General features: G+C 45.6%; 1 protein-coding gene and 1 long non-coding RNA gene across 2 annotated transcripts in view; one reads left to right on the top strand and one right to left on the bottom strand.

Annotated features, from left to right (window-relative positions):
* Positions 1 to 27993, top strand: part of PPM1H (protein phosphatase, Mg2+/Mn2+ dependent 1H) — a 257080-nt gene that overhangs the window by 206898 nt on the left and 22189 nt on the right. The window contains exons 7-9 of the mRNA XM_044228930.1: positions 4117 to 4180; positions 7654 to 7761; positions 25383 to 25534. Coding sequence (XP_044084865.1) covers positions 4117 to 4180; positions 7654 to 7761; positions 25383 to 25534 — 324 coding nt within the window. The remainder of the gene's footprint in view (positions 1 to 4116; positions 4181 to 7653; positions 7762 to 25382; positions 25535 to 27993) is intronic.
* Positions 6273 to 15167, bottom strand: LOC122892433. The gene is made up of 3 exons (XR_006381404.1): positions 14936 to 15167; positions 8748 to 8931; positions 6273 to 7388 (listed from the first exon to the last, which is right to left on the bottom strand). It is a non-coding gene; the product is annotated as an uncharacterized LOC122892433 (long non-coding RNA).

The following is a 27993-nucleotide window of genomic DNA, read 5'->3' as shown; positions in this document are numbered from 1 at the left end:
CAGAATCAGATGCTGCTGCGTGCTGCCGAGCTCCCAGGACAATGACTTCCAGAGCAGTCCATTCCATGACAGAGGCCAGGGACTCCTAGGAGGCGTGTTGGTATTGGAGGGACTCCCATGCTTGGGACACAGCTGGCTTAGTGGTCTCTCGGTCTCAGTGCTGAGTTTTTCCTTCCCATAGGTCTGGACCAGTGATGCCTTCTTTGGCTTTCCAGCTTTGCAAAATCCACATTGTAAGGGAAGCCATCATTTTTCAAAAAAATTTTAATGGAAACTTCTTTGCTTAATGAAACTTGCCTCCACTTAGGGAAAGCCCTTTAACTGAGCCCTTTTTAAGCCTTGATTTTTTTTTTCTCATTCTTCTGTCAGTTGGCCTCATAAATATTCATTAAGGATTGACCCCAAATAAGATTTATTCTGAAAATCTTTCCTAAGCCTTTCAGTTTTGCTTTCTTGTATCAAGTAATTATTTAAATATGATCTCTGGTCAGTTATATTATTGTAAAATCTAGTGAGTAATTGATTCTTGGAGTTTTTAAATTGAATCAGGATTTGTAAAATCATGGGATCTGATACGAAGGAAGAGATATTTTCTATGAATCAAGTAACTCCCTCTCGTGGAGCTCCAGCTGCAAACCGTTGTCCTTCTCTTGTGTCCCCCAGCAGAGGAGGTGGCAGCCAAGGCTGAGCTGGAAGGGGAGAGAGAGTCAAGCGGACAGCCTGGGCATGGACTAGAATGCAATTTGAACAGCAGGAGGGCTTTCAGATGGGTATGGACAGGGGTGGCCCCCTCACCTGCAGACTGCAGACACACGTTTGCAGGAAGCCCACTGTCCGTGGGGAGAGGGCTCCGGCAGGCTCTGTGGCCGTGGTGAAATGTCTGGTGGGCACATGAGGGTGCTTCCCTGACTTCCTGCCATCTTCCCTGTGGACCGTGTAGTGACACAGCCTCTGGTTTGTCCCCACATGATCACCTTTTGTTTTTCTGCTCACACAGAAAATTCCTTTTCCTCTTTGGCCAAAGACACCTTTTCATCGTCCAGTGCCTGCCTTTCTCCCACTGGTAGGCAGGGAACAATGGTCTCATTGCAGGTTTTTCAGCTAGAATGAGAGATCGTGAGAGCTGAGCCCTGACGTCCCCTTTCTTAGATGTGTTTTCTGGGAAGGTTTGAGTCTAGCTTCAGGCCACTAAGATGCTGTGTGGTCCTGGGAAAGTTACTTAACCTCTTGGAGCCTCAGTCTCCTCACCTGTCCGGTAGAACACTGCAGAACTTAGGAGACCTTTTGAGACACAGTAAGCCAGCCCCAAGCCCAGTGTGTGGCATGTGGGTGTTCGGTGAGTCAGAGCTGCTTGTCGTGGTTTTAGCTCATGTAGATAGACTTTAATCAAGTTACGAGTTTACTCACGTTACTCTAGAGTGTTTTGTTCTGTATTAGTCCAGATTTTAACTGGGAAAGGAAGTCCACCTGCTTTATCTGGTACCTGTGCTTAGGACACAGAAGGACTGGGAGGGAGAGCATGTTGAACCTCTTTATAGTTACTCACCCTTGTCATTTGTTGGTGACAGCAGGGGAGAGGGCTCTTACATGACTGGAAACCAACGATGGCAGGAACAGAATAAACCTTTTTCAAAGTTGTCCTTTCGTTTTTAATATTTCTGTTGTTTGGGAGGATGGAAAAAATAGCAACTAAAATATTAGAATTTGCCCTGGATGCTGTAGGTGACAACTCCAAAGGAAGTGTTTGTCTTTCAGAGCTGTGGTCACACAGACTTCATGTTCCTGAGGGTCTCTGCCCTGAGAGAATTTGATGGCCTGGGCTTTCAGAGGATCTGAGAACAGCTCTCTGGCTGCCTTTCAAGCCTGTTAAGAGTGCTCTTAGCCCATCTCTCCTGAGCTCTAAGTAATTCCCAGTCCGTGGTATTAGAGTTGCTGCCTCCTGCTTCCCATTTAATCCCCGACTCCTGTGCCTCGGTCTTTAGGCCCCAGTCCCCCTCCTGGTCCCATCCCCTCTGTGTCCTCTTCTCTGAGTCTGGCCTCTCCTCTCCTCTTCACACATCCCTGCCTACCATCCCCAAGCCCTGATCATGCCCACCTCAGAGATTTTCTCAGGCCATGTCCCTCCTGTCCCTTGAGCCACATGGTCTGTCATCTTTAGGGTCAAGCTGGTTGATCAGCTGATCTTCAATATTAGCAAATGACCCTTGGTCTGCAGTGGGGGTTCTCAATTTTGACTGCACAATGGAATCCCCTGGTAGCTTAAAAAAACCCCAGTGCCTGGCTGTCATCCCCAGAGGTTCAGATTTAATTGTTCTGAGCTGTGACCTGGGTGTCTAGATTTTTAAAGGCTCTCCCAGGTGATTCCATGGGCAGGCGGGATTGAGAACTCCTGGTCTAAAAATTCATTCATTCCCCAAGCTGAGTGTATTCTAATAATCACTCTGTGTGTTCCCCCAAATGACTTGTATACCATCACGTTTTAAATAGTTCATGTGACTGTAAAAACATCAAAGTGGTTATTTCTACCTCGTGTTAATTTGGTAGATGGGGGGGAAAGGAAATCGTACAGTTCTTTTTTTTTTTTTTTTTTTTTTTAAATTGAATTCCTAGAGTACCTCTGGGCCCACTTGATGGCAGTATGAGCAACTGCCATTTATGAAGCTCTCAGCCTGTGCCAGGCACCATGCTAAAGACTTCCAACGCTTGGCATGGTCTTTAGGCCTTCTTCATCCTCAGTCCCGAGAGTAAGTCTTGGTTTTCCTCTCGCTGATTAATGAGGATCCTCAGCTCAGGGAGGCTCACCCGCTCGCCCAGGGCTGAACCGGGAGCCCCGGCACACCTGGTGCCCAACCTTCACGGATCCCTTGGGAAGGAACCACTAACCTCAATAATTTCCCAGAAAATAAGGGTGTCCCTGTGTTAGCTTTGGGGTTGAACTCTCCTTGAATTGGGTTCTGTTCTTTTGTGTATCGAGAACGTCCATAAATTTGATTTCAATTTCATTCCCAAGTTGCCTATATATATCCAAGCCTGGGAGCCTGTATCACAAATTCGTTTTCTTCTTGCCCTCAGCAGACGTTATTTTAGAGAAGCATCTTGCGTCTAGCGCCTCACCTTGTAGAAGCCACCCCAGGTTTTACCGAGTGACCCTGATCCCTCTTTGAAAGGTGGTGAATAGGCAGGGCTGTCCCCATTTTGTAGAGAGGGGAGCTGGTGGGCCAAGTATTCGTTATCTGTTGAATAGTAGTAATAGCTGCACTGAATGAGTGCTTTCTAGGCTCCGTGCTAAGCTCGTTACAGCCTATGTGATTATCCTCATTTTACAGCTAAGGAAACTGAGACCAGAAAAGGTGGAGCTTCTTGCCCAGGTGATACAGTTAGTTAGTAATTAGATGCCCTTTGCAGCTCGTTTGTTTTTTCACTCCTGATGAGCAAAATGGCAAGACGTAGACTTCGTTCTCCCTCTCCTGGTAGCCTGGCCGGGCCTTGCGGTATATGCGGTGGCATCTGGACAGCCACGTCTAGAATAAACCACTGAAGCATAAACTGCATTTTCTTAACGTGTGTCAAATGGCCATTTAATAGCTATTGTGAAACAGAATTTTCTGCCAGCCTTGAATGTCACACCGAGGTCAAACAGGCTCTAAGTATTCCTTCTCCAGCCAACCCAGTACGAGGCTGCTTTGGTGTAAACAACCCTCGAGGGTCAGAACCAGCTCGTGGGGCAGTCCCGCTCTGCATCCGTCTCTGAGCTCTGCTGTTTCTCAGCTTTGCACTCATGACAGGACCCTTGTCACTGCTGCCGGGCCGTTTCATAGAGTGCAGGCACAGAGGCTGAGGACAAAACCCACCTCCCCCCTTCTTATTGCTATGTCTGAGTAGCTGCCTTATTTTCTCCCTCTGCAAGCGAGCAGAGAGTCGATAGCTTCTTGTTGGTTAATTATGTGTCCCCATACACAGTTCCGGAGGAAAAATAACTCCGTGCGCAGGGAGATTGGCAGCGTGGTGAGTGATGGAGCATCCGGGAAAATGAACTACCCAGCCGCCTGTGTCGGGGCGGCGGGTCACTAATTGAGTGCAAACCTCTTTTTTAAAATGTTGTTTATCCCCCTACAGGGCATACAAAACCATTGAGGATGATGACTTGAAGTTTCCCCTTATATATGGAGAAGGCAAGAAGGTAGGCATGGGCACTCCCCCCGGACCGAGAGAGCCAGGCTCCGTCCCCGCACCGCCCGTGGCGGTCCCCACGCCCCACTCAGCAGCCTGGCATTTTACAGCCCTGACAGCTTGAAAGAATACCGCCTTCCATCCTCCTTCAGGCCTCCTGTCAGGAGGGTCTGAGGAGCGGCAGGGGTTAGGGAGCGGGGAGGTGAGTGGTGAGCATGAGGGACAAAAGTCCAGTTGATGAAAATAACATTCCATTTCTCAGCTCTATCTGGGGACATTTTTATAGCGTTTAACCACGAACGCATACACATAGTTCATCTCCCTGTGTGTCTGACAAGCCACGAGGCAGGCCAAGCCCGTGGTGTTAGGTCCATTTGGCAGACGAGGCCGCTGAGACTCTGAGGAGAAATCGGCTTCCGCAGAGTCCCACAGCCAGCCCAGCAGGGGTGTAGGATATGTGGAGCCATGGCCGCTTCCCAGCTTCTAGAATGTTCAAGCTCGACCATGATGAAGCCCTAGGATCCCGTGGACCAGAGCCCTGGCCGAGCTAGCAAGGCTCCTTGGTCACGAGCTCCCAGCGCCCCAGTTGGAACCACACCCTGAGCGGCAGGCGCGTGGTGCAGCACAGGAAGGCTGTCTGGATCTGGGAGCTGAGGCTGGAGGAGGTGGCCGTCCTGGACCAGAGATGAGGGGAAGCTTTGAAACAGTTTCCCAGTAAGAACAAACAGCTCTGAGTCATTGCATTCTTCCTCTGAACACGAATGCACTTCAGACTCTGTGCTGAGAGCTCCTGTTATAAGTGAAAAATGTGCTCACATTAAGAAAATCTTCAGCTGAATTTTTTTCCAATATCTGATAGTTTTTTGGAGGAGGAAGTGACTCATAATAAAACTGAAGGCTGCCTTTATGGCCAGAACCTGAGCGTGTTTGTGTGTGTGTGTGCACGTACATGCTTGGGCCTCTGAACGTGCATGTGTGGGAGAGCACACGGGTTCACGTTTGGGCTCAGTGTAGCCGTGATTTCAGTGCAAGGAGGATTCCGTGGAGGGACATGAAACACAAACGTCTGATTCACAGAGAGAGCGTTTTTTGAATGAACTTTCCCTGTTCATGGTAATGGGCCATCCCTGATTGAGAATCACGACGGGAAGGGACTCTGTTCCCGACAGTGTTGCGTGTGCCCGTCAGGAGGCTGGGTACCATTACTGCATGTCTCTCAGCCCTGTGACCTGTGCCTCTAGCGGCAGTGCTTTGTGGGGCTGGGAGTCTCAATAGGACCCTCCCATACCCAGTGAGTTCCGGTAAGCTCAGCGCTCCCTCCTGTTCCCTTTGTATCCCTAGCACCTGCCCAGCCTGGTCCCCGACACACGGCCGGCCTTCCATAAAGGCGTCAGGATTCAATACCCTTTTCTGTTACGTACGGTATCCTTTCCCCCATGCCAGAGGAAGATGGACGCATGTGGTCTTAGAAGATAAGATGGTCAGAAGAAGAGGTGAAGGAGCCAGGGGCTTTCCCAGTTCAGCCAACGTTCATTTCACCTGGACATCATGTTCCCCAAGCGTTTCAGTTAATTAGGGCGTGACAGTTCTGTGAGAGGCAGCTGGCAGGTCCTGTCGTCGTACCTGACGGCCTACTTAAAAGCCGGTGTGGCTCCCGTCTGTTCCGGGCTTGCTCCGTGGTGAAGCAGCACGAGACCCCTGTCAGGGGATCCACGATTTCTTGCGAAATCTTGACGGCTGCATCACGTCAGTCCTGTCGAGCGCCTGCGTGGGGGTTTCTCTTCCTTGTCTGCATACACCTACCCAGAAGTTTCGGAGACCGCCACAACCACAGCTGCTCATTTGATTCCTGCCAGTGCTTTTAAGGATTTGTGTGGGTTACACCTACATACTTTGTAAACAAGTTCAGTAACTAGCAGAAACATCAGATTTCTTTAGACGAAACGCCCACCTGTGCTTTTCCAGCCAGAGGAGCTGCCATTGCAGCGGGGAGAGCAGAAGGGCCGCCGCGGATTCGGAATTTTCAAGCTTTGAGTTGAACACTTCTTAGCCAGTAGGGACCCGGTCCAGCTCCCCAGCGGACCAGAGAGTTTCTGCAGCCTGCCTGACCGAAGGTCCCCAGGCTTCATATCACATGCCTCCATTTTATCCCCTTTGTCTTGCCTTTAAAAAAATATGTCATGGTTTCATTTCCACTTTAATGCATACCTGCCCATCTTCTCATCTGAAACCAGCTCCAAAATCCATAGCCTTTTCAGGAAAACAGGATGAAAATGCTGGTAATGTTTTAGATTGTACTGTTTTTTAGCCTTTACAAGTTTACTCTTACTTTACTCTTACTACCCAAAGAGTAGAGTGAGGATTCAAGCCCAGGTCTTGGCACCATGACTCTACCCTGGGTTTATTACTGATGGTCCCAGTGTTGGGCCACTGGGCTCCATTCTGTCAAGAATGACTTTCACTCCATCCCTCTCTGCTTCCCTGGCTCAACGCTACCCATCCTTCTGCACAAAATTGTCATGCCACCACCTCCAGGAAACTTTCTCAGCAGAATGTTTGCCTCCTCTGAACTCCTATAACCCATGGTGCTGTGTCTTTCAGCACTCGGCCATATTTTACATATTTTATCTCCCTTCACAAGTTCCTTTTTATTAGGGACAAGTCCTTAGATATTTGTCCCCACAGCATGACTTCTGCACATAGTAGGTGCTCAGTAAATGTTTGGCTAAGTCAAAACTATGGCATCCCGGGAGATATTTAGGCTGACTACGTAGGCATTAGTATAATAGTATTATTTCCTTAAAGCTTTGGGAAACCAAAACTGTTTAGAGAAAGCACAGGTGATCAGGTCTCAACCCTGAGCTCTCTCTATAGTTATAACAAAGTGACATTTTGCTCCTTTCTACCCAGAGGGAATTCGTGGGGATCTTAGAAGGCCAGGTTGGGGAGTTGCAAAGAGTTTCTTTTCTCTAGCCATGAAGTACATTATGTGAGCTTTGGGAGGGTGGGAGCTGCCACTCAGTTTTTTACATCTCTCAGTAGTGCCTAGCAGGAACTGGAAACATGGCTGGTGTGTTCAGTGAATTCTTGTTGAGTGGGAATATCATTGACCGACAGATGGATGGATGGACAGATCGCATTGGATTGAAACTTATTTCAGTAGCTGTAGACATCACACATGTTGGATTTAGTTTCCCGGATACCCTTCCTTCCAGTCTCTACAAAAGAAGGATGAAAAGAAACAGCAGCAACTCATTAAACTTAGGATAATTGGTAGCACAACCACTCCTTAAGTTCATGAGTGATCTTGGTGAGCCCTTCCTTGGAAACAGCTACCCACAGAAGTTAGTAGCAGGGGACATGGAGAGGGACAGAAGGAATTGGAAAGTGATTGCTTCTCTTCACCCGCGGAAGCTACATTGTGACAGGAGTGCTTTCTCAGTCTGTGGGAGTGTTTCTGATGACCCTCTGCTTATACCCTAGGCCCGAGTAATGGCAACTATTGGAGTGACCAGGGGACTTGGGGACCATGACCTGAAGGTGCATGACTCCAACATCTACATAAAACCATTCCTGTCTTCAGCTCCAGAGGTATGGTATGAAGTTTCTGTTTCTGTTTTGTGCAATAAACAATGGTCTGCGTGACTCCTGCCATGACTCGCGCCTACCTGCAGACAGTAGCTGGCTTATGTCACAGAGACTTGTGCCGTGTTCCTTTTACCCCCGCTCCATTCGCACTTTGACTGTCCTGGCTCCCACCCTCCTCATTCCCTGCCCGGGGCGCTGCACAGCCCCCTCGTGGCATTCCTGCCTTCTCAGTCCATCCCACATTTTATCAGGCAGGTGTTCCCAAATAAGTTTCTCTGACTCCTGTTTGTTCCGAAACCTTCAATTCACCCCATGCCTATAAGAATAGAGCCCAGACTCCTTCGGTTGGCATTTGAGGCATGTTATAATTTGGTCTGACTTCTGGAGCAAAAATCTGATCTTTGTTCCCCCAAACGAGCCAGAAAGAACTTGCTGTGTCCTTCCTGTGCACAATCTTCAGTTTCCCAGAGTTGCTTAGACTGTTCCGACTAGAATGCCTTTCCTCCCCATCTCCAAACATCCAAAGTCTCCTGTGGAGACTTCCCTGATTTCTCCCTTCCCTGACCAGAGGTAATGTCGTCCTGCAGGTCTATGCCTTTTATCATCTTCCACTTTCTGCCTTACCACATCGTTGTTCATATATATACCTTATCCCTGCTTTGATTTTAGTTGCCTATAGAATCCGTATCATTGAGCTGATGTTTACAGAAGTTAATTGGAAAAGAAGTTGTCAACTTTTTGGTTAAAAAAAATTTTTTTTTCCTTACCTAAAACTAATGTTAGAAAAAGCCAACAACCTGTGTTTCATATGATAGAGGAAACAATGTCAAGTTCTGTTTCAGGGTGTATCTTTAGAAAACGTTTTGGTTCTAAGTTGTAGAGAAATCTAAGTAGTAGTAGGTTAAGGGTCCATTTTTTTTTTTTTTTTTTTATAGCAGACAGGCTAGAGCTTGGTGACAGCCACTGTGGGTGCATGCCCTCCAGTGTACCTGGACTGGCATCCCGGCTTCGCTGCCTTTCACTTCAGGGTTGCAAGATGGTGGCAGCTGCTCCAAGTGTAGCATTTCCATGCAAGGCAGGAAGGAGGAGGCAGGCAGCTCGTCTGTCCCAACAAAGACTCCCTTGTGCACTTGCATCTCGTTGGCCAGAACTGTGTCACATGACCTCCCGGGGCTGCAAGGAAGGTTGAGGGAGAGAGCTCCAGCTTTTCCAATTTTTACAATGGAGGGGAGCCAGGGAGAGGTGAGTCAGGAACCAATGGTGTTCGCATTCTGTCTAATTACCTTTAAAAGCAGTGCCTTGCCCCGGAATTGCCCAGAATGTTTAAACATAGCTCCATCTGCGTGTTCTTCCCAAGCATAGATGCTGTTTTATTGAAGGCTCTTTTTGTTGGAGGAAACCAAAATCCATTCACGCTAACTCAGAAGAGGAGGTGTTTATTATAACTATAGTAGAAGAGATGTTTATGGTGAACACAGGAAGAACCTTACCAGCCAGGCTTTATGGGAGGGGGGTTCTGGAATCAAGGCACTCCCAGAGAGCCTCAGCAGTGGGAGTCTGTACCTTCATGGGGGTGTTGTGCCCTTACTGTGGCGAGTCATGTTCCATTTGTCTCTGCTGTCAGTCTGCCCAGTCCTTCACTCTCCCGATTCCTGATTGCCAGAGAGGAATCTCACTGGCCCAGCTCCCTTTTTATACCAGGCCACAAGTGACTTCCCAGCCCACGAATTGCCCCTCCAGCTTGTCTACCCCAGAGCCCTCGGTGGGCACAACAGCCATGTAGGCCCACCCCTTTGGCAGGGCTGTGAGCAGGGGGGGTGGTTCTTTTGGAGTCTTTGTTGCTGATGCTGGCATTTAAAATACATGTAGCCGGAAGAGTTCTGGAAGTCACAGAGGGGACAATATCTAGTAGGTAAAAGGCCTAGAAGACACACACCTTTCCCGATATCACCCAGGATTTCAAATGAGATCAGCCTGGTGGGAATAATAACTTCATCAGAGCCCGTAGATGTCTTTGTTTTAGGCCTCCCAGCAATTCTGCATGATGAGGACAATACGACATAAAACATCCAGGGTGCCCCAGAAGCTTCTGGATTCCTGATCCTTCTATTCTGGCCAACCTCAGGATCCACGAATTATTGCTAAAACTACTCTTGGCTGCAGGAAAGCAATAAATACTGGACTCGTGGACTCTATGTATGCCCCCCCCTTGAGAGAGAGGCATTTATCAGACCTATTAAATGGTGCCATCGTCTTTCTACTTTGCAAAAGGGACAGATGAAGTGTGACTCATGTTTTTGGTGGCGAGGGCAGCGGGGGAGTCCTCAGAAAGCACTAATTAACCATTTTGCTTCTTAAAGCGGAGTGAAAACCTTCTCATCTCCTTCCACACACACCTATGCTTTCTATATAAAGTGAGAAGAGGGGGCGCCTGGGTGGCTCAGTGGGTTGAAGCCTCTGCCTTCGGCTCAGGTCATGATCCCAGGGTCCTGGGATCGAGCCCCACGTCGGGCTCTCTGCTTGGCGGGGAGCCTGCTTCCCTTCCTCTCTCTCTGCCTGCCTCTCTGCCTGCTTGTGATCTCTGTCTGTCAAATGAATAAATAAAATCTTAAAAAAAATTAAAAAATAAAAAAATGAAGTGAGAAGAGGTGTGGTTTGGTTTGAAGGAGAATGATTTCTGCCCAGTTCGATTAGAGATCCTCTGATCACTCTATTGCCGTGGCTCCAGAGAAGAGACTGTGGGTTGAAAACTTGGGGGCGCATGGGAGACCCCCTGGGGACTGAGGAGGAAGCCCAGTCGGTTGATCTCCTGTCTAGAGTGATGCTGGTTTGCAGGGACCTGAGTTGGTTGAATCCAACCAACTCAGTCAACCAACTGAGTCCCTTGGTGAGGGACTGGACAGGTGGGTGGGGTGTTTCAAAGGAAACTGCCCACCTCTGGAGAAATGTAAGTGCCCTTAGAAAAGGTGTAGAGTTCAATAAGATATAGTTTTTGTAATAACAAGTAACATAACAGGCTGACTACTTAGTCTGGCTCAGACAACTTAATGTGTTTTCTGTACACAGTATCTCATTTGATCCTCACAACCACCCTAGCACGTCCATATGCGTATTTCCCCATTTTGCAGTTGGGGAAACTGAGCTGCAAAGAAGTGAAATAACTCCCCCAGTTATGACTCCCACAGTTGTACGGTCATGAAATAACAAGATGGTACTTGTACCCAGGTCTGTCTAATTTGATGAGGGTCTGTAAGGGAGAGAAGCTCAGTTCTAAGAAATGTCTCTGAACAATGTCTAAGGGACCCTCTGAGTATAGGTTCGAGGGGCTCTGAAGAGAATCTTTATCCTGGGACCTCAGTGGCTTAAGTTTCTCAGAGAAATACTGTTGGCCTCAGACTAAAGCTGTAGAAAATGATGGCGTACTAGAAAAAGTAATTGGGAAAGACAGTAATAGCCTTTGGTGTGTGCCAATCTCAGCCAGACAGAATTGTGCAAAATAAGATTGTGCACGTATAATTTAGCTTAATGGGTATGTAGTGTAGACCCGAAGATTCCTTTGCACAAGATTAAAATTGTTGTACATGTTAAGGGCTTCCAGATGGAGAGGGCTTAGCCAGAACCAGGAAAGAGGGAGGGAGGTTAGAAGAGGAGGAGCAGTTGGAATTGGCTACTGTGGAGGGGTACAAGAGACCCCTCATCCCCTGTCTTGGGGTAGAAGCTCCTCTTCCTTGGGTGCTAGTGATTAAGTCTAACACTAGCTACATGGCAAATTGGCCTCTTTGGGGGAGCTCGGAAAGCCAGGTAAATTGAGCTAAACCGTCTAGTGAAGAATGGCCTCCTTTCCTGCCTGCGTCCCTCACCCCGCACCCCACGCCTACCCTGGCTTTCTAACTGTGACTTCCTAAAAACATTCCCCTGCTATGCCTCATCTTTGCCAAGCATGGATCTTCATTTCACATTTGGGTTCTAAATTTCAAATCCAGCTCAGTCTGGTAATTTTAACAGTTGGGGAGAAAATGCGATTTAGTTCTAAGAAAAAAAGGCTCCAAAATCTTGGAAATCAGCATTGTTCCCTTCATCATTGTAGCTCCTAATTCGATTTGATGAGCTAAATAAAAAATAAGACAAAAAACATGTGTATCAAATTTATGTAAAAAATGCTCAGGGGTTTAAAAATTAGAGAAGGGTTTCTAGCCAAACACATTTTCGGTTTCACTGAACACAAGGCGCTGGAAAAATCTTGAGTTTGCCAAACCCAAAGAGCAGCCGCCAGGCTTGCTGAGCCTCCCTCCTGTCTTCCAAGGTCTGAAGCAGGGATTTCCGGCCAAGAAATGAATTCCACAAGGGGCCCCCGCCAACCGAGCGTTGGCCTGACCATCAAATGTGGAGGCGTTCTGACTCTCGTCTGGTCCATAGCACCGTGGTTCCCCGTGTCACGGTGGAAGAGCAGCCTCTCCCCACCTAAGAGAAAGCCTCAGCCAGGGTCTCCCACATCCTTGCACATCAAGGAAGCTCATCAGCAGTTACCTTTCTGCGACTGTCCCGAAAGAGTTCAAGAGAAGGAAAGGATCGGGAGAGTCAGGCTCTGAGCCCAGACTCTCCACCTCTTCTCTTCCAGCATTTCTTCTCTCCGCCGCAATCCAGCACACTTCCTGCTGTGTTACTCAGGCACCTTGGCACAGGTCTGCAGCCTGAACCTCCAGATGTTCTCTGCTCCACGCTCCTCTCTGACCTGTAACGGGCCCTCACTAGAGCTAGGATTCCTCTTCGTGTTACTTGCTTTCTGGCCTGCACTCCAAGACTGCCCGTTAGCCCCCTTTCGGGCTCTTGGAAGAACGGGGTCTTTTTCTTTGTGGGGACTACTTTGCAAAGCCGACCAACCCCTCCCTCAACTCTGCCTCCCCTCCTCCCGCCGCTGCCAGACTGAACCACAAGGAGCCCCATTTTCTCTCGGCTTCATTGTTCCTTTCCTTGGTGTTCAAAATTCCTGTCAGCTGTTTTTTTGTAACGTCAGCTGACTCATTCAGCTTTTTCTTGCTATTCTTCATCTGTTTTCTCTTTCATCTGAAACCGCCCTCTCTAAGAGAAGGAAGACCTTAGACTCCAATATCTCGGTGCCCATGTGGCCTGCACTATGTTAGCCTGCCTTTCCCTTCCCTTAGGTGGGGTGAAAATGCCTGTAATCACAAGGTACTAGAAAAAGCAAGGAAAAACTTCTTTGGAACTATCTGGCACAAGGTCTGGTACATGGCCAGAGATGGTCAGGAAATGCTAGTCTTCCTTCCCCATCAGGTTCTGGAAGGCTTTCTGCTTAGGGATTCCCAGTCATCCATAGTAAGAGAGAACGACCCTTTTCTTTGGGCCTCTCCTGTTGTCTCTCATGAAATCATGAACATTATTTAAGATCTCACTGTTATCATCTTAACGTTTAAAGTCCTCTTGATAGCTTTTCATACCCCAAGCCAAAGTTGCACTTTGGGAAGGGGCATATTGTATTGTATTGTATAATTTCTGCAGTTCCGTAAAAAAGCAATATTGATGCATAATGGCATGGGAAAAAGCTGTACTGTATTAAGTGAAACAGAATATGGTTGTATATACAAAGAGCGTGATCGTTAGTAAAAAGGTATGCATGTGTGTATACAAATATGCTCATGAAGAAAATTTAATAAAATGGTATCAGTAAATATCTTTGGGTAGTAGAGGAGGAAAAACTTGTTTAAAAAATCCCCTAGCCCCCTCAAAAATACCTTAGGAAGTGGTTTCATATAGTACTTAGAAGCTCAGACTGGTCAGTGTCTTGACTTCAAGCTCTGCCTCTTCACTTACTAGCTGGGTGACCTTAAGAAAGTTACTTTACCTAAATTTCAGCTTCCTCTTCAAAAAAAAGAGGACAGTAGCACTGTTATACCCAGAAACTTAACAAATTAACGACATATATAAAGTACTTAGCGAGAACCAGGCACAATAAGTAATAGTTCCTTGGTCTTTCTCTGATTCCATCAAGATCACAAGATTTCACTGGCTCTTTACATAGAGATCACAAGTTCAATCATGTTGACTGAGCCAAAAACTAGGGAACATGTCCTCAAAAGAATTAGAATTTGGGGGTAAGTTGGAAAGTGAGACCAGTGAAGGAATCATCAGTCATAAACCCTGCGATTCCTGCTTCCTAAGAGACTAGGGGAATTCCAAAAAGGGAGAGGGACTCATATACTGTAAAGAAGATAACTAGATAACTAGAACAAGAAAAGAGGCAGGAGTGAGTCTGGTGTGAAGTAAAATTTGTCTTATGAGGTCACTGAGTTTGGAAGCTTAGCTCAATGGGCTATGAGCTATATAATAAACTACTTATTGTGGAGGGCCTTGAGCTGGACCCAAGGCAGTAGGTAAGGTCTTTAAGCAAGGGGAGTAGCATGCTAAATGTTGGGTAGAAGCCTGTCACAGCACATGGATGAGGGTGCGGGGGTGGTGGAGGGGTGAGGAGAGGCAGACCGGAGACTGAAACTTGGGCAGGAGGATGGAAGCTAGGACAGGGACTGCGAAAATGAAAACAAGGGGCATCTTAGAGATGTTGCAACAGAAAACTGTAACAAAAACTTGACTGTTTTAGAGGGTGCGGCAGAGTGCAATTTTCTAAAAATTAAAAATTCACTGCTTTCTAGCCTAGGAAAAGGGAAAGGTGTTGCTTATTGGGGACTGAAGAAGAAACCTAATTTTATACCTTTTTCCCTTTGAGTTTTCTGAACAATTAAAAACACAGCCACCAATGCCTGGGATGAAAATAACTTTATAACCAGTATAAAGTTAGACTAGAAACTATAATTTGGATTTCAGACCGAAATGCTGTTCTTGTTCTTCTACTCTACCCGGATTTAATTTACCCGCTCGATAGCTGTGGCTCTCTTCTCCACACCCCACGGAAAATGTTATTCCTAATATTTGCCTGTTGGAGGACAGGAGCAAGGGGAACAAGTGATGCTTATGGACAGATAGAAATCAAGGAGAAAACTCTAGGGGAGCCCAGTGTCCCATCCCATCTCCCTAGCCCTATAGCGGGAGAGCCTAGAAGTGATCTCTCACACTACAGTGCCTTGTGCCTCTGTGGACTGCCGAACCCCCCTAGAACCTCGAGTCTTGACAGAACAGTGTATTATCCGTATTTATATGTTCTTACCTTCCATAGACCTGTGAGCTGGCTGGGCTCAGCCAGGTGGTTCTGTGTGGGGTCTCATGTCACAGTTGGATGTCAGCTGGGGCTAGAGTCATCTGAAGACTAGATGGGCTGGAAGTCCAAAATGGCTCCCTCATGTAGCTGGCAGTGGACATTGGCTATCAGCTGGAAGTTCGGCTGAGGCAGCTACACATGGCCTCTTCATGGGGTCTCGGCTTTTCATAGCACGGCAGCTGGATTCTGAGAAAAAAAAAAAGCTCAGGAGTGAGTGGTTCAAGACTGCCAAGCAGAAGTTGTAAGGCTTTGTAAGCCGTCTTCTAGCCCCGGGGCGCCTGGGTGGCTGAGTTGTTGAGTGTCTGCCTTGGCTCCGGTCATGATCCCAGGATTTGGGGATCATGCCCCGCATCAGGCTCCCTGCTCTGTGGGAAACCTGCTTCTCCCTCTCCCACTGCCCCTACTTGTGTTCCCTCTCTCTCAATGTGTCTCTCTCTGTCAAATAAATAAAATCTTAAAAAAAAAAAAAAAAAAAAAAACCACCAAAAAACACAAGACCTAGCTTCAGGGGCATCTGGGTGGCTCAGTCAGTTAAGCACCTGACTCTTGATTTCAGCTCAGGACAGGATCTCAGGGTGGAGGGATTGAACCCCAGGTCAGGCTCTGTGTTCAGTGCTGAGTCCTCTTGAGATTCTCTCCGTCTTCTTCTGTCCCCTTCCCTGCCCTTCCATCCTTAAAATAAATTAATAAATCTTAAAAAACAAACAAACAAACAAAAAACCCTAGCCTCAGAAGGCCTAGAACCATCATCTCTGTCACATACTAGTGGTCAGGGATATCACTAAGGCTGGTCCATATTTTGGGAGAGGGAAATTGGAATCCATCTTTTCATGGGTGAAACAGCGTGCTTGTACAGGGAGGGCAGGAACTGATAGAGGCAGTCTTGGAAGCTCTGTAGCAGTACCCTCCCTGCTGTGAAATCTTGAAGATTAGAAGAATAATCAGCTATCATTCCAGTGCAAACTAATGTAAATTGATGAGTTAGCTGTTTAGCTAGTTAACAGAGTTAATCTAGTTATCAGTATGGAGGCAGATTTCCAAAGAAGCTAATTAAACATAAGTTATCAGGGTTCTTCACTTGGACCAGCCCTTACTGAGTTCTGGTTATTGCTAGGAAATATAGAATGTTCTAGGTGAGAGGAGAAGCAAGGTTACAGTCAGGAATCAGTTCTTTGTAAACATTTCTCAAAAGAAAGGGACCTCATTTTCCACGGTTCAGGAACTTGTTACAGTTTCTTCCTTCATTTAAAAAAAAAAATATTTTTTATCTACTTGAGAGAGAGGAAGTGGGGTGAGGGACAGAGGGAAAGAACTTTCAAGCAGACTCCCTGCTGAGCATGCCCCTGACCTGGGGCTCAATTTCATGACCCATGAGATCATAACATAAGCTAAAACCAAGAGACAGGCACGTGAATGACTGAGCCACCCAGGTGCTCCTTCTCTTATTATTTTTATTTTATTTATTTATTTTTTAAAAGATTTATTCTTTTTAGAGAGTGCATGTGTGCATGCAGGAGGGAGGGGCAGAGGGGGAGAGAGAGAGAGAAAGAATCCCAAGCAGACTCCCCGCTGAGTGCAGAGCCTGACATGGGGCTCAGTCCTGCCACCCTGAGATTATGACCTTTGCTGAAACCAAGAGCTGGACACAACCCATTGAGTCCTTCAGGTGCTGTCCTCACTTTAAATAAACACATTAATATCTGTGTTTTTATCCATAATTGTTTCTGTACTCTTTTTTGTGAAGAGAGCTGCTAAAATTGTATAAATTTCAGGGACGCCTGGGTGGCTCAGTTGGTTAAGCAGCTGCCTTCGGCTCAGGTCATGATCCCAGCGTCCTGGGATCGAGTCCCGCATCGGGCTCCTTGCTCAGCAGGGAGCCTGCTTCTCCCTCTGCCTCTGTCTGCCATTCTGTCTGCCTGTGCTCACTCTCTCTCCCTCTCTCTCTCCTTTAAAATTTAAAATAAATAAAATCTTTTATTTTATTTAAAAAATAAAATAAAATAAAATAAAATAAAATTGTATAAATTTCAGGCCTCACAAACCATGGCTACTCCTACAAAACAAAAATGGTGAGTTCTAGCTAGGGATGCTTTGGTAGTCTAGAACAATTGTGTTTGGCAGTTTTCTTTTTCTAGTTTTACTGAGATACAATTGATGTGTAACATTGTATAAGCTTAAAGTATACAATGTGTTGATTTGATGCACTTGTGTACGTATATTACAAAATAATTAGCACCATAGCTCTGTCCCATCAGATCATTACTGCTTCTCTTGTGCTGAGAATATTAAAGCTTTACTCTCAGCACCTTTAAGTATATAATATAGTAATATATATAGATGTGTATATATTTTATGCATATACATATATACATAAAATGTATATACATATACGTGTGTGTGTGTGTGTGTGTGTGTATAAAACACAGCATCTGTAGGTTATGTGTAACTACAGTTCCCATGCTGGACTTGGTATCTCTAGTCTTGTAACTGGAAGTCTGTGCCCTTCCGCCAACATCTCGTGCATCTTTTCAGTTGGCAGTTGGGGTGCTTTACTCTTGGAGGCTGTCTGCTCCCCTTTCACCACCACCATCACCTCCACTTTGAAAATGTGTGTGGGGTGGGGCGGGGAATCACATTAATAAAGAGTATAGAGAAGCTGCTTTTATTTGACTAAGGTGCCGTCTGACCCTACATCTAGGAAAGATTCTGTGACTTCACTTGTCCTCCATCTGCATCTCTCTCTGGTCTAGCTGTAAAAATCACTTGTGTGTGTGCATGTGACATTTTCCTGGCTTGTTTCCATTGGGAAATGACTTGGGAAGTAACTAGCTATTTGAATAAAACCAGAATTTGACATTTACTTTGACACCAAAAATTCTGACTTGGCAACTCATAAAATTTATGGTCACACAAGGGAGCCATCCTCTCTATTGTGTCAAATATTTCTTCTCATTGGAGATTATTCTGCTCTGATCCCCTTCTAAAAAATAATAATTTCACTTGAATGTTTCGGTTAAACATGTAGTATCTTTTTTTTTTTTTTTTTTTTTTGCATTTATTTATTGCATTACACCCGGAAGAATAGTTTGAGAAGTTTGTTTAAAAATGCAAATCCCAGGGCGCCTGGCTGGCTCAGTTGGTAGAGCATGAGACTCTTGATCTTGGGGTCCTGAGTTCAAGCTCTATGTGGGTGTACGGTTTAATGTAAAAAATAAGAATAAAAAAGAAAAACAGATTTAATCATGTATAAAGAAGATGCATGCCTGTGATCTCACGGACATAAAATGACATCCATACCTCAGTGGCCACCAGACCATTCAGCAGATGGTAGGCAAACATGGCATCATTGGCTGTGATGTTTGAAGATCTTTTTTTTTTTTTTTTTCTTTGAGAGTGGAAGAGAGAAGTGGGGAGGGGGGGTGGGCAGGGAGCAGAGGAGAGGGAGAGAGAATCTTAAGCAGGCTCCACACCAAGCATGGAGCTCGATGTGGGGCTCAATCTCACAACCCTGAGATCATGCACTGGGCCGAAATCAAGAGTGGGACGCTTGATTGACAGAGCCACCCAGGTGCCCCTGAAGACCAGGGTGTCTTGAGTGTTCTTGGACCATGTGTGGTCAGACACATTATGTCTTCTCTCCTGAAGTGAGATACATAGTAACTCACTCTCCTGCTCGCTGGAGATCTCTGAAATCCTGCCATGGTGCAAAAAGTCCTGTGCAGCAATAACACAGTCTGGTTATGTGGTTTCGTTAGGTCCTAATGGCCGGAAGTAGCAGTCATTTTGTTATTTCTTCGTCAGGTGATGATATGCCTTACCCTCTCAACCAGGTCATTTTTGAGAGTCAGTGTGGACATCTTTAATAATTATGCTGGGAAAACAGCACAAACCAAAACTATCTCATGCACACTGGGACGCAGGGTCACTCTTGTGTGTGTCCTCACTGGAGTTGACACGACTCAGTCCACCTACACTGCACCCACAGGCCTTCCCTCACAGGCTGAGGTTTCTTCTGACCTTTAGCTCTGTAAATGGGCATTTTAATGAATACAAACTTATTCCTCAGATGATTGATAAGCTAGATTCAAGCCATTCATTCACTGATTCATTCACTAAGCCTTTACTTCGTGGTGCACAAGCCAGTGAAAGACCAAAGAAAGGAGTAGATCACGGGAGTAGCCCAGCATGTAAAGGAAATTCCGTCCTATGGCTATTACTCACTGAGCTGCAAAGCACTGGTCTCATGAGGAGAAAACGAAAGCCTCCTGCTAGAGGGGTCAGCCGGTAGCACTGGGTTCAGCTTCAGGCTTCTTACCTAATACTTCCACTGACGTAGAAACATTTCAGCTATTAAGTTGTATCCATCCTCAAAAGTCACATGTTTACTTTGTCTGCAGACTGCAAAAGAAAAAGCAAACCCACAAGAATATCTGTGGTATATTTCAAATATAGTCCGCACTCGGCTCATTCAGGGGCACATTGGCCAAGGCTCTTCTGTGCCCCCAGACTCCCTCCTGCTCCCTCCTGTACACTGAGTTTTTTGTCAGCAGATCCAGTGAGGACAGGGAAGGAAAAGGAGAGAGTCTGCAACTTCTGCTAAGTTTCAGCACACTGCATTTGGGTGACTGCGTGGCAGAGGTAACAAGTCAAATCCGCTCGGTCACCAGATTAGAGCAGCCTCTGAATAGATCTCTGATGCGGAATGATTTTTCTTCCTCCCTTCCTCACGTTTCTTCTTTGTCTCAGCAAGTATGTCCCGAAGATCTATTGTTACTTACTATGAAAAATACTGCAAGCATAAGAAGAAATGCAAAGTGGGATCTCTGGCCAGAGGGTGGGTTTGGGGAGGGGAGAGAAGAGGCCCAAGTCACTGTGTGTTCACGGTCAGCAGAACAAGGGTAGATGTGCAGTGAGGCAGATGCTTCTCTTGGCTGCTTATTGAATGCTCCCCAAATGCTAGCTCCCTGTTCTGTGTTCTGGGGATAGAAACAGAGAGGGCAGCTCAGACCTTGCCCCTTGAGGAGCCTACTGCCTCTGACCCTGTTTCCGAGGCAAGGCTCCCCCACCACTTGCATTGGAATTACCTGGCTTTTGTCTAAAGCTGATGCCTGGGTTCAGATCGACACAATCAGAACGGTAAAGGTGGGCCCTTGAATCTCAAGTTGTTGGGTGAGCACCCCCAGTGATGATGATGATGATGATGATGATTCTTCTTCTTCTTCTTTTAAGATTTTATTTATTTATTTGACAGAGAGAGTATACAAGCAGAGGGAATGGCAGAGGGAGGGGGAAAAACAGGCGTCTCGCTGAGCAGGGAGCCCGATGCAGGGCTCAATCCCAGGAACCTGAGATCATGACCTGAACCGAAGGCAGATGCATAACCGACTGAGCCACCCAGTCGCCCCAGCCCCAGGTGATTGTTAGGCATAGGAGAGTTTGAGCATGATCTTGTGGCAGAGACAAACAAGGGGACCCAAACAGGTACAGCTAGGGAAGAGCTGTGCTGGGGGGGCTGTAGGCTTGTGACTACAAAGACTGGGGAAGAGGAATGGACCCTGCTTGTTGGTTTCCTTCAGGATGGCAGCAAAGGGGGGCACTGCACCCCCAGTCTAACACCATGTCCAGAGGAAGGAACGGGAGGCACAGGAAGGGACCTGTGGGAAGTCACCTCCCTTGTTGAGATCTTTGTTCAAACAGTGCCTTCCCAGAGAGGCCTGCTATAGCCAGGTCTTCTAGAAGGACTCTCTTATCATTTTTCTTATTTTTTTTTTTATTTTAAATTCAATTAATGAACATATAATGTATTATTGTTTTCAAAGGTAGAGTTCAGTCACTCATCAGTCTTATGTAAGACCCAGTGCTCATTATATCACGTGCCTTCCTGAATATCTGTCACTCAGTGACCCCATCTTGTCGTTCTTCTTACTCCGATGTTTCCTCAGAGCACCTGTCCTCTTCTGACATTGGAGTTTGTGTGTCTGTCTAATCTACGAGTGTAGAAGTTTTGTAGAACTGAGGGGCACCTGCATGGCTCAGTCGGTTAAGCCTCTGACTCTTGATTTTGGCTTGGGACATGATCTTAAGATCATGAGATCGATAGTTCATTTTTGCCCTTGCTTCCCTTGCCTTTGGTGATGTTCCTAGGAAGATGTTGCTGCGGCTGAGGTCGAAGAGGTTGCTGCCTGTGTTCTCCTCAAGGATTTTGATGGATTCCTTTCTCACATTGAGGTCCTTCCCATTTTGAGTCTATTTTTGTGTGTGGTGTAAGGAAATGGTCCAATTTCATTTTTCTGCATGTGGCTGTCCAATTTTCCCAACACCATTTATTGAAGAGGCTGTCTTTTTTCCATTGGACATTCTTTCCTGCTTTGTCGAAGATTAGTTGACCATAGAGTTGAGGGTCTATTTCTGGGCTCTCTATTCTGTTCCATTGTTCTATGTGTCTGTTTTTGTGCCAGTACCATGCTGTCTTGATGATGACAGCTTCGTAATAGAGCTTGAAGTCCGGAATTGTGATGCCACCAACTTTGGCTTTCTTTTTCAATATCCCTTTGGCTATTCAAGGTCTTTTCTGGTTCCATATAAATTTTAGAATTATTTGTTCCATTTCTTTGAAGAAGATAGATGGTACTTTGATAGGAATTGCATTAAATGTGTAGATTGCTTTAGGTAGCATAGACATTTTTACAATATTTATTCTTCCAATCCAGGAGCATGGGACATTTTTCCATTTCTTTGTGTCTTCCTCAATTTCTTTCATGAGTACTTTATAGTTTTCTGAGTATAGACTCTTAGCCTCTTTGGTTAGGTTTATTCCTAGGTATCTTATGGTTTGGGGTGCAATTGTAAATGGGATTGACTCCTTAATTTCTCTTTCTTCTGTCTTGTTGTTGGTGTAGAGAAATGCAACTGATTTCTGTGCATTGATTTTATATCCTGACACTTTACTGAATTCCTGTACAAGTTCTAGCAGTTTTGGAGTGGAGTCTTTTGGGTTTTCCACATATGGTATCATATCATCTGCGAAGAGAATATTGGATTTACTTTAAAAAAAAAAAAAATCATGAGATTGAGCCCCCCATCCAGCTTCCAGTGCATAGAGCCTGCTGAAGATTGTTTCTCTCCCTCTTCCTCTCCCCTTCCCACCCTCCAAAGAAGCTGTGAGAGACCTCACAGCTGTATCTGCAGTGCCTAGAAAAGTAGCTGGCTCATAGTAAGTGCTCAGTAAACACATGAAGGTGCTTCTAGGTGGACAGACAGATCCACACTGGCCCCGTCTCTTAGCTGCTCAAATTACATTGCTCTCAAAGACTGCAAGAATCTCAACGATTCCTGTGGCCTTTCTCTTCCTTCTTGGCAGCCAGGAACATTGGAAGGAGCCACAGGAAGCCCTGACCTCGTTCCCAGCTCTCCTTCAGACAGAGGCATTTGCATAGTACATGTCTCCCCTACTGGGCCCCGCAGAGACACACTTCCTGGTGTCTGGGTCCTGGGGAGCCTCAGAGCCATTAGTTAAATGTGCGGCTTCCTGGAATACCAAGAAGCTATTTACAGAATGAAGAGGTGAGTGTGGTCTGATAGAGGAAGGCCAACGGCAACTTCAGGGAGAGGAGTCTAGAGCCTGGCAGAATCCTCTGGAGCCCTTGCCTCCGGGAGGATAGGCATGCAGCGGGCTGTCCTGTGCTGCAGCCCGGTTTTTCTGAGAGCTTTCTCACAAAATGTTCTGCATCACAGGTTAATGTATAAGACACGAGTTGTAAGTGGAAAGTTGGCAGAGTCCTTTGGAAATTGGCTAAAGGGCAGGAAATAAAGGGTAGCAATAAAAACCTAAAAGGATGTTAATTGGGGAGTGCCTCAGGGAACAGGGTTGAGACCAGCTTTTTATTATTTACATTTAAAATACTTGAGAATGGTTTTGAAAGGATTTTCATGTTGGCTAATGAAACTGCATTAGAGAACTGTGTGTGGAAATGTGAACAGTGGAATTAGGGAAGGATTCAATTTATTGATGGTATTGAAGAGAGCATTTTCTAACATGTTTCTGTGCACCAATCCACACCCATTCTGCTGGCTAGACTTCCATTTGAGTAGTGGGCAGGATGACTTAAGATTACACAACTCGAATCTCTACATATTTTTGGCCAGCAGGAAAGCACCTGAAGGGATTCTGGCATCCTAAACCCAGGGTAGTCCCGAAATTAAATGGAGGTTATCTTCAGACCTAGAAATCCTTCTTTTAGAAGGAGCTAGAAGACAGATAGAATATCCTACTTAGCTACAGGCATGAGATTGGAACTGGGATGTCTGACATCAGCACCCCACCTCCCATAACCTTTTTTATTTTGCGGAGTTCAGATTATCACAGAAATGTATTGTAGATATACCCCAGTAGGAAGCTAGCAGAATCATTCCATCATGGAAATAATTCAGCGAGCCAGGACTGGGGATCCCAGAGCCAAAATTTGCTGTCCTCTCTAAAGCCTGCCACAGAGGACAGGCTGGAGGCATCACAGAGGCCACCAAGCCCCGGATTCCCTTGCTTGCCAGCCTGGGCCAGTAGGAATCCCATTCAGCCTCACTACTCAGAGTGTGGTTCCGGGACCCAGGGCATCGGCATCATGCGGGAGTGAGCTAGAAATGCAGCCTTTCTAGCCATACCCAGAGCTGAATTTGAGTCCACATTTTAGCAGGACCCCCCCACACACACACACACCGGACTCCTAGGCACGTTAGCATTTGAGAAGCACTGCTATAACATTTGTGACACCCAGGAATCACAAGAAAATACACCAAAGGGGATTTGGTAGGTTCCATGGAGTGAAAACTGGACCACATGAGTTCAGTGGCCCGAAGATAGAATTCTGGCATTTGGGATTTTCCAGTCTGCTGTAAACTAAAGATTACCCTTGTTGTTTTCTTCAATTTGGCTTTGTAAGGCACAGTGCCTTCTCTAGGAGGTAAACTTACCCTTGAAGTGGACATCCCTTTTGAGGCAATGTTAAAAGCCAGTCCAGGATACCCCTGAGTTCGGGGCAATAGCTAGTTGTTATCACCTAGTCAGCAGGCCACAGAGGCGTGGTACCTGGAGGCTGCTTTTCACCTGAGCTCATTTTCCAAGGGCTCTGTGGGTAGGTGTGTAGTATTTTGTTGTTTTCTGCTGCTGGGTGTAGGCTATGTCGGGGTGTCACAGGCTTGAGCAAACCTTTCTAAACTGTAGGAGGCTTGGCTTTCAAAGATGTGGGTTTGAGCAGCCTGTAAGCCTCTTAGAATGGAATTCTCTGTAGATTTGCAATGACCTAACACTGACTGTGTGTTATGGGGCACCCGGCTGCTTAAACTCCAACCTCCTTCCTCTCCCTGCCCCTCCTCTGGCCTATAGCTTTCACTCAGACTTGCTTTTAGAAGATAGGAGAGAGACATAGAGGAGGTGAAGGAACTAGAAGACTGATGACACTGACCTGCGTTTGTCCTTAGCTCATGGGGTGGTGTACACAGGGCTGTTTCTGCCAAATTAGGAGGGAATAGCAATGAAACCCCAAGCTCTTTTGCTGCCAGAGTTGGGTGAAAATAGAGTTGTGACCTCAACCAAATACTGCTTCATTTTTATTCTTTCTAGTTTTGTCAAGGTTAAACCATTCTCCTGAAAGAATGGATGGATATTGAAATATCTGGATCATTCCAGGTCCTAGGGATGAGGAAAGACATCACCTTTGCCAAGATACAGTTTGGAGACTCAGACTTAGCATGTGTCCTTTCTAAGTGAGGCTAGACTGAGGCCCCTCAAATCTGAGTATAGTTCTGAGCCCTGTCCTTACATGAGAGGAGTCCTGCTCCCAGGGCCTCAAACAAGTCAACCAAAAAGTGATTACTGTGAGCCCATTAAACAAGTGCGTCTCCTCAGTCCTAGACAAATACACACAGAGGAACTACCGAAGATGCAAGGCTGGCCTGCTCTCCCCCGCAGACAGAGCCCAGAAGCAGGGAACTCTGCTATCCTTCTTTATACTTAGAGCATCTGGCCCAGAGCAGGCCCTTAGTTAAGTATTTGTGGAATGGATGTACAAAGGAAGGAAGGGGGCAAGCTCTGAGTGCTCTTCTGGCTAGCACAGTATTTATCATAGGTATTGTGCTAGCTATGTCTCTGGCATTGCATTTCCAATCCATTCTTCCTTGTCAGCTATGAAGCCCATCTGGTGAGCCCCATATGTCTATACAGCAAGTCTCCTAAGGAGGCTACCCCTGGTCCCAGAGCTGGCTGCACAACCAAGCGCCTTAGAGTACGTCCCTTAAAACCCCTAGGCTAGAGGGGAAATGAGAAAGGAATTCAGAAGCTCATTTGTTGTGTGAAATAATGCGCTCTCTACCTCTGAAGTAGGAATGTTCCCATTCTTTTCAGGTAAGAGTCTACGATCTCTCCAGATATGAGCATGGAGCAGATGATGTGCTGATCTTGGCCACTGACGGACTCTGGGATGTTTTATCAAATGAAGAAGTGGCAGAAGCCATCACTCAGTTTCTTCCTAACTGTGACCCAGATGACCCTCACAGGTTTGTGCATTTCGATAATGGTTGGGTTGATCCTCGAGCCAGTTCTCACTGTGGGACTGAAATAATAATGCTGGGAGTGGATATGGATGGATTAAGAACTGCAAAAGGTACAATGTACCAGATGTACTTTCACAGTCAAATAAAAATTCTCCTTAAGTCGAACCTAGATGCAAGCGGTAGAGAATGTGATTTGTAAGATACTTCAGCAGCCTGTTTCTCACATTCTTTCTTCATAATTCCAAAGTGAGAATAATCCAATTTGTGATCCTTTTCAGGAGAGTAATACCAAATGCTGCTGGCATTGATTTTTATCCATTGGGATAGGATTTCTTTTGAGAAATGTAGGGAAAGGAGAAAAATTAGAGGAGGTTTTCACTTGTAGCATAATGGCAGTGTAAGTATCCCACACAACTCTAGGTGAGTCTCAGAAATAAACAAAAGTCCCCTCAGGAGAAAGGCAGCGTTCACTTAGAACACAAGGAAACAAGTCACCATGAGTAAAAGCCAGTAATAGCAGCAGACAGTGGAGTGTAACCTAGAAGTATTTCATTCTTGAATTTGTCAGCCAAAAATGGAAATATTTTAACTTTTCAGAAATGGGTTTTTTTTTTCCAGAAATATTTTTAAAGGTGTTCAAAATAGAGGGTGCCTGGATGGTTCAGTCATTAAGCGTCTGCCTTCAGTTCAGGTCATGATCCCAGGGTCCTGGGATTGAGCCCTGCATCAGGCTCTCTGCTCTGCGGGAACCCTGTTTCTCCCTCCCCACTGCTTGTGTCCCCTCTTAACTCTCTCTATCTCTCTCTGTCAAATAAATAAATCTTTTTTTTTTTAAAGTGTTAAAAATGGGAATAAGGACAAGAGACTATAAATTGACTACACAGATTTTAAAAATAAGGAAATGGAATTTCAGAAGATGACAGATATAAAAGTGAGAGTTAAAAATTCAGTGCATTAAACAGATTGGGGATAGCTGAAGAAAACACTGGTGAGCTAGAAAATTGAATAGTCCAGAATATGGGTCAGAGAGACAAAGAAGAGGGAAAATATAAAAATGAGATTATGAGTCTAGGGGAATGACCTAAGATGCTCTCAATTCCAAAAAGGAAATACTGTAGATGAGAAGAAAAAGAAAAAGTTCCATAATTGTTGAATGATGATAGTAAACTAAAGATCCAGAAAGCCCAAAAGATCTTAAGCAAGAGAAATGGAAATTATTAGTACTTCATCATGAAACTGAAGAACTTTAAACAAACAAAATAATGAAAGCAGCCAGAAAGAAAGGCAAAAGAGATCTATATAAATAACTAGACCAAAAGCTGACTTTTCAGAAACAACAATAGGATCCAAAAGATCTTGGAGTTATAAATTCAGTTGTCTAAGAATATTTTATTAACATGAAAGGTTTTTTTTAACATATATGGAAGAATTTTTCATATGTTGTAAAAATATCATTAAAGAGGATAAATTAAAAAAGACATTTTTAGGCAAAACACAACCTGAGGAATTTTAATACCAACCAAACTGCTCTGAAGAAAATCCCAAAGGATGCACTCAGATTAAAAAAAAGGAAATGGCCCCAGATGGAAGATCTGGAAGTAAAATGGCTTATTAAGGTAGAAGCTTAGTAAATTTGTAGATATATTGGCTATACAAAACAAAAACAATGTTAATGTGGGGTACTAAAAATGGTAGAATTAAAATACTAAATAAAAACAATAAATTGGCAAGGGGGATTGGCAAATCAGTTACAGTGTGCTATGATTCTGTGAGAAAAGAGGTTCTCTTAAAAGAGTTTAACTTTAGGGGCACCTGGGTGGCTCAGTGGGTTGGGGCCTCTGCCTTTGGCCCAGGTCCTGGGATCGAGCCCTGCATCAGACTCTCTACTCAGCGAGGAGCCTTCTTCTCCCCATGCCCCGCCTGCCTCTCTGCCTACTTGTGATCTCTGTCAAATAAATAAAATCTTTAAAAAAAAGATTAACTTTAGACTCTAAATATGTTTAAGTAGCTAAGAAAACTATAGAAAACAAACAGAATGTATAATTTTCAAGTAAGCAAGGGAGATAAAACCTACATGGAATCAGAAACCAAACTTCTACATAATTTATAAATCAAAAAATTTGAAATTACTTGGGTTTGGGGCTACTTGGGTGGTACATTCAGTTGGGTGTCCAACACTTGGTTGGCTCAGGTTGTGATCTCAGGGTCATGCAATGGGGCCCCATGTCAGGCTCTGCACTCAGCACAGAGTCTGCTTGAGTTTCTCTCTCTCTTTCTCATGTGCATGCTTGTTCTCATGCTCTCTCTCTCTCTCTCTCTCTCAAATAAATAAATCTTAAATAAAAGATTACTTGAGTTTGGGGACGCCTGGGTGGCGCAGTTGGTTAGGCGACTGCCTCCGGCTCAGGGCGTGATCCTGGAGTCCCGGGATCGAGTCCCACATCGGGCTCCCAGCTCCATGG

This window comes from Neovison vison, chromosome 12, assembly GCF_020171115.1.
Source record: "Neovison vison isolate M4711 chromosome 12, ASM_NN_V1, whole genome shotgun sequence".
Lineage (NCBI taxonomy): Eukaryota > Metazoa > Chordata > Mammalia > Carnivora > Mustelidae > Neogale > Neogale vison.
The sequence above is the reverse complement of the archived record's forward strand: the minus strand, read 5'-3'. Positions and strand labels throughout refer to the sequence as shown.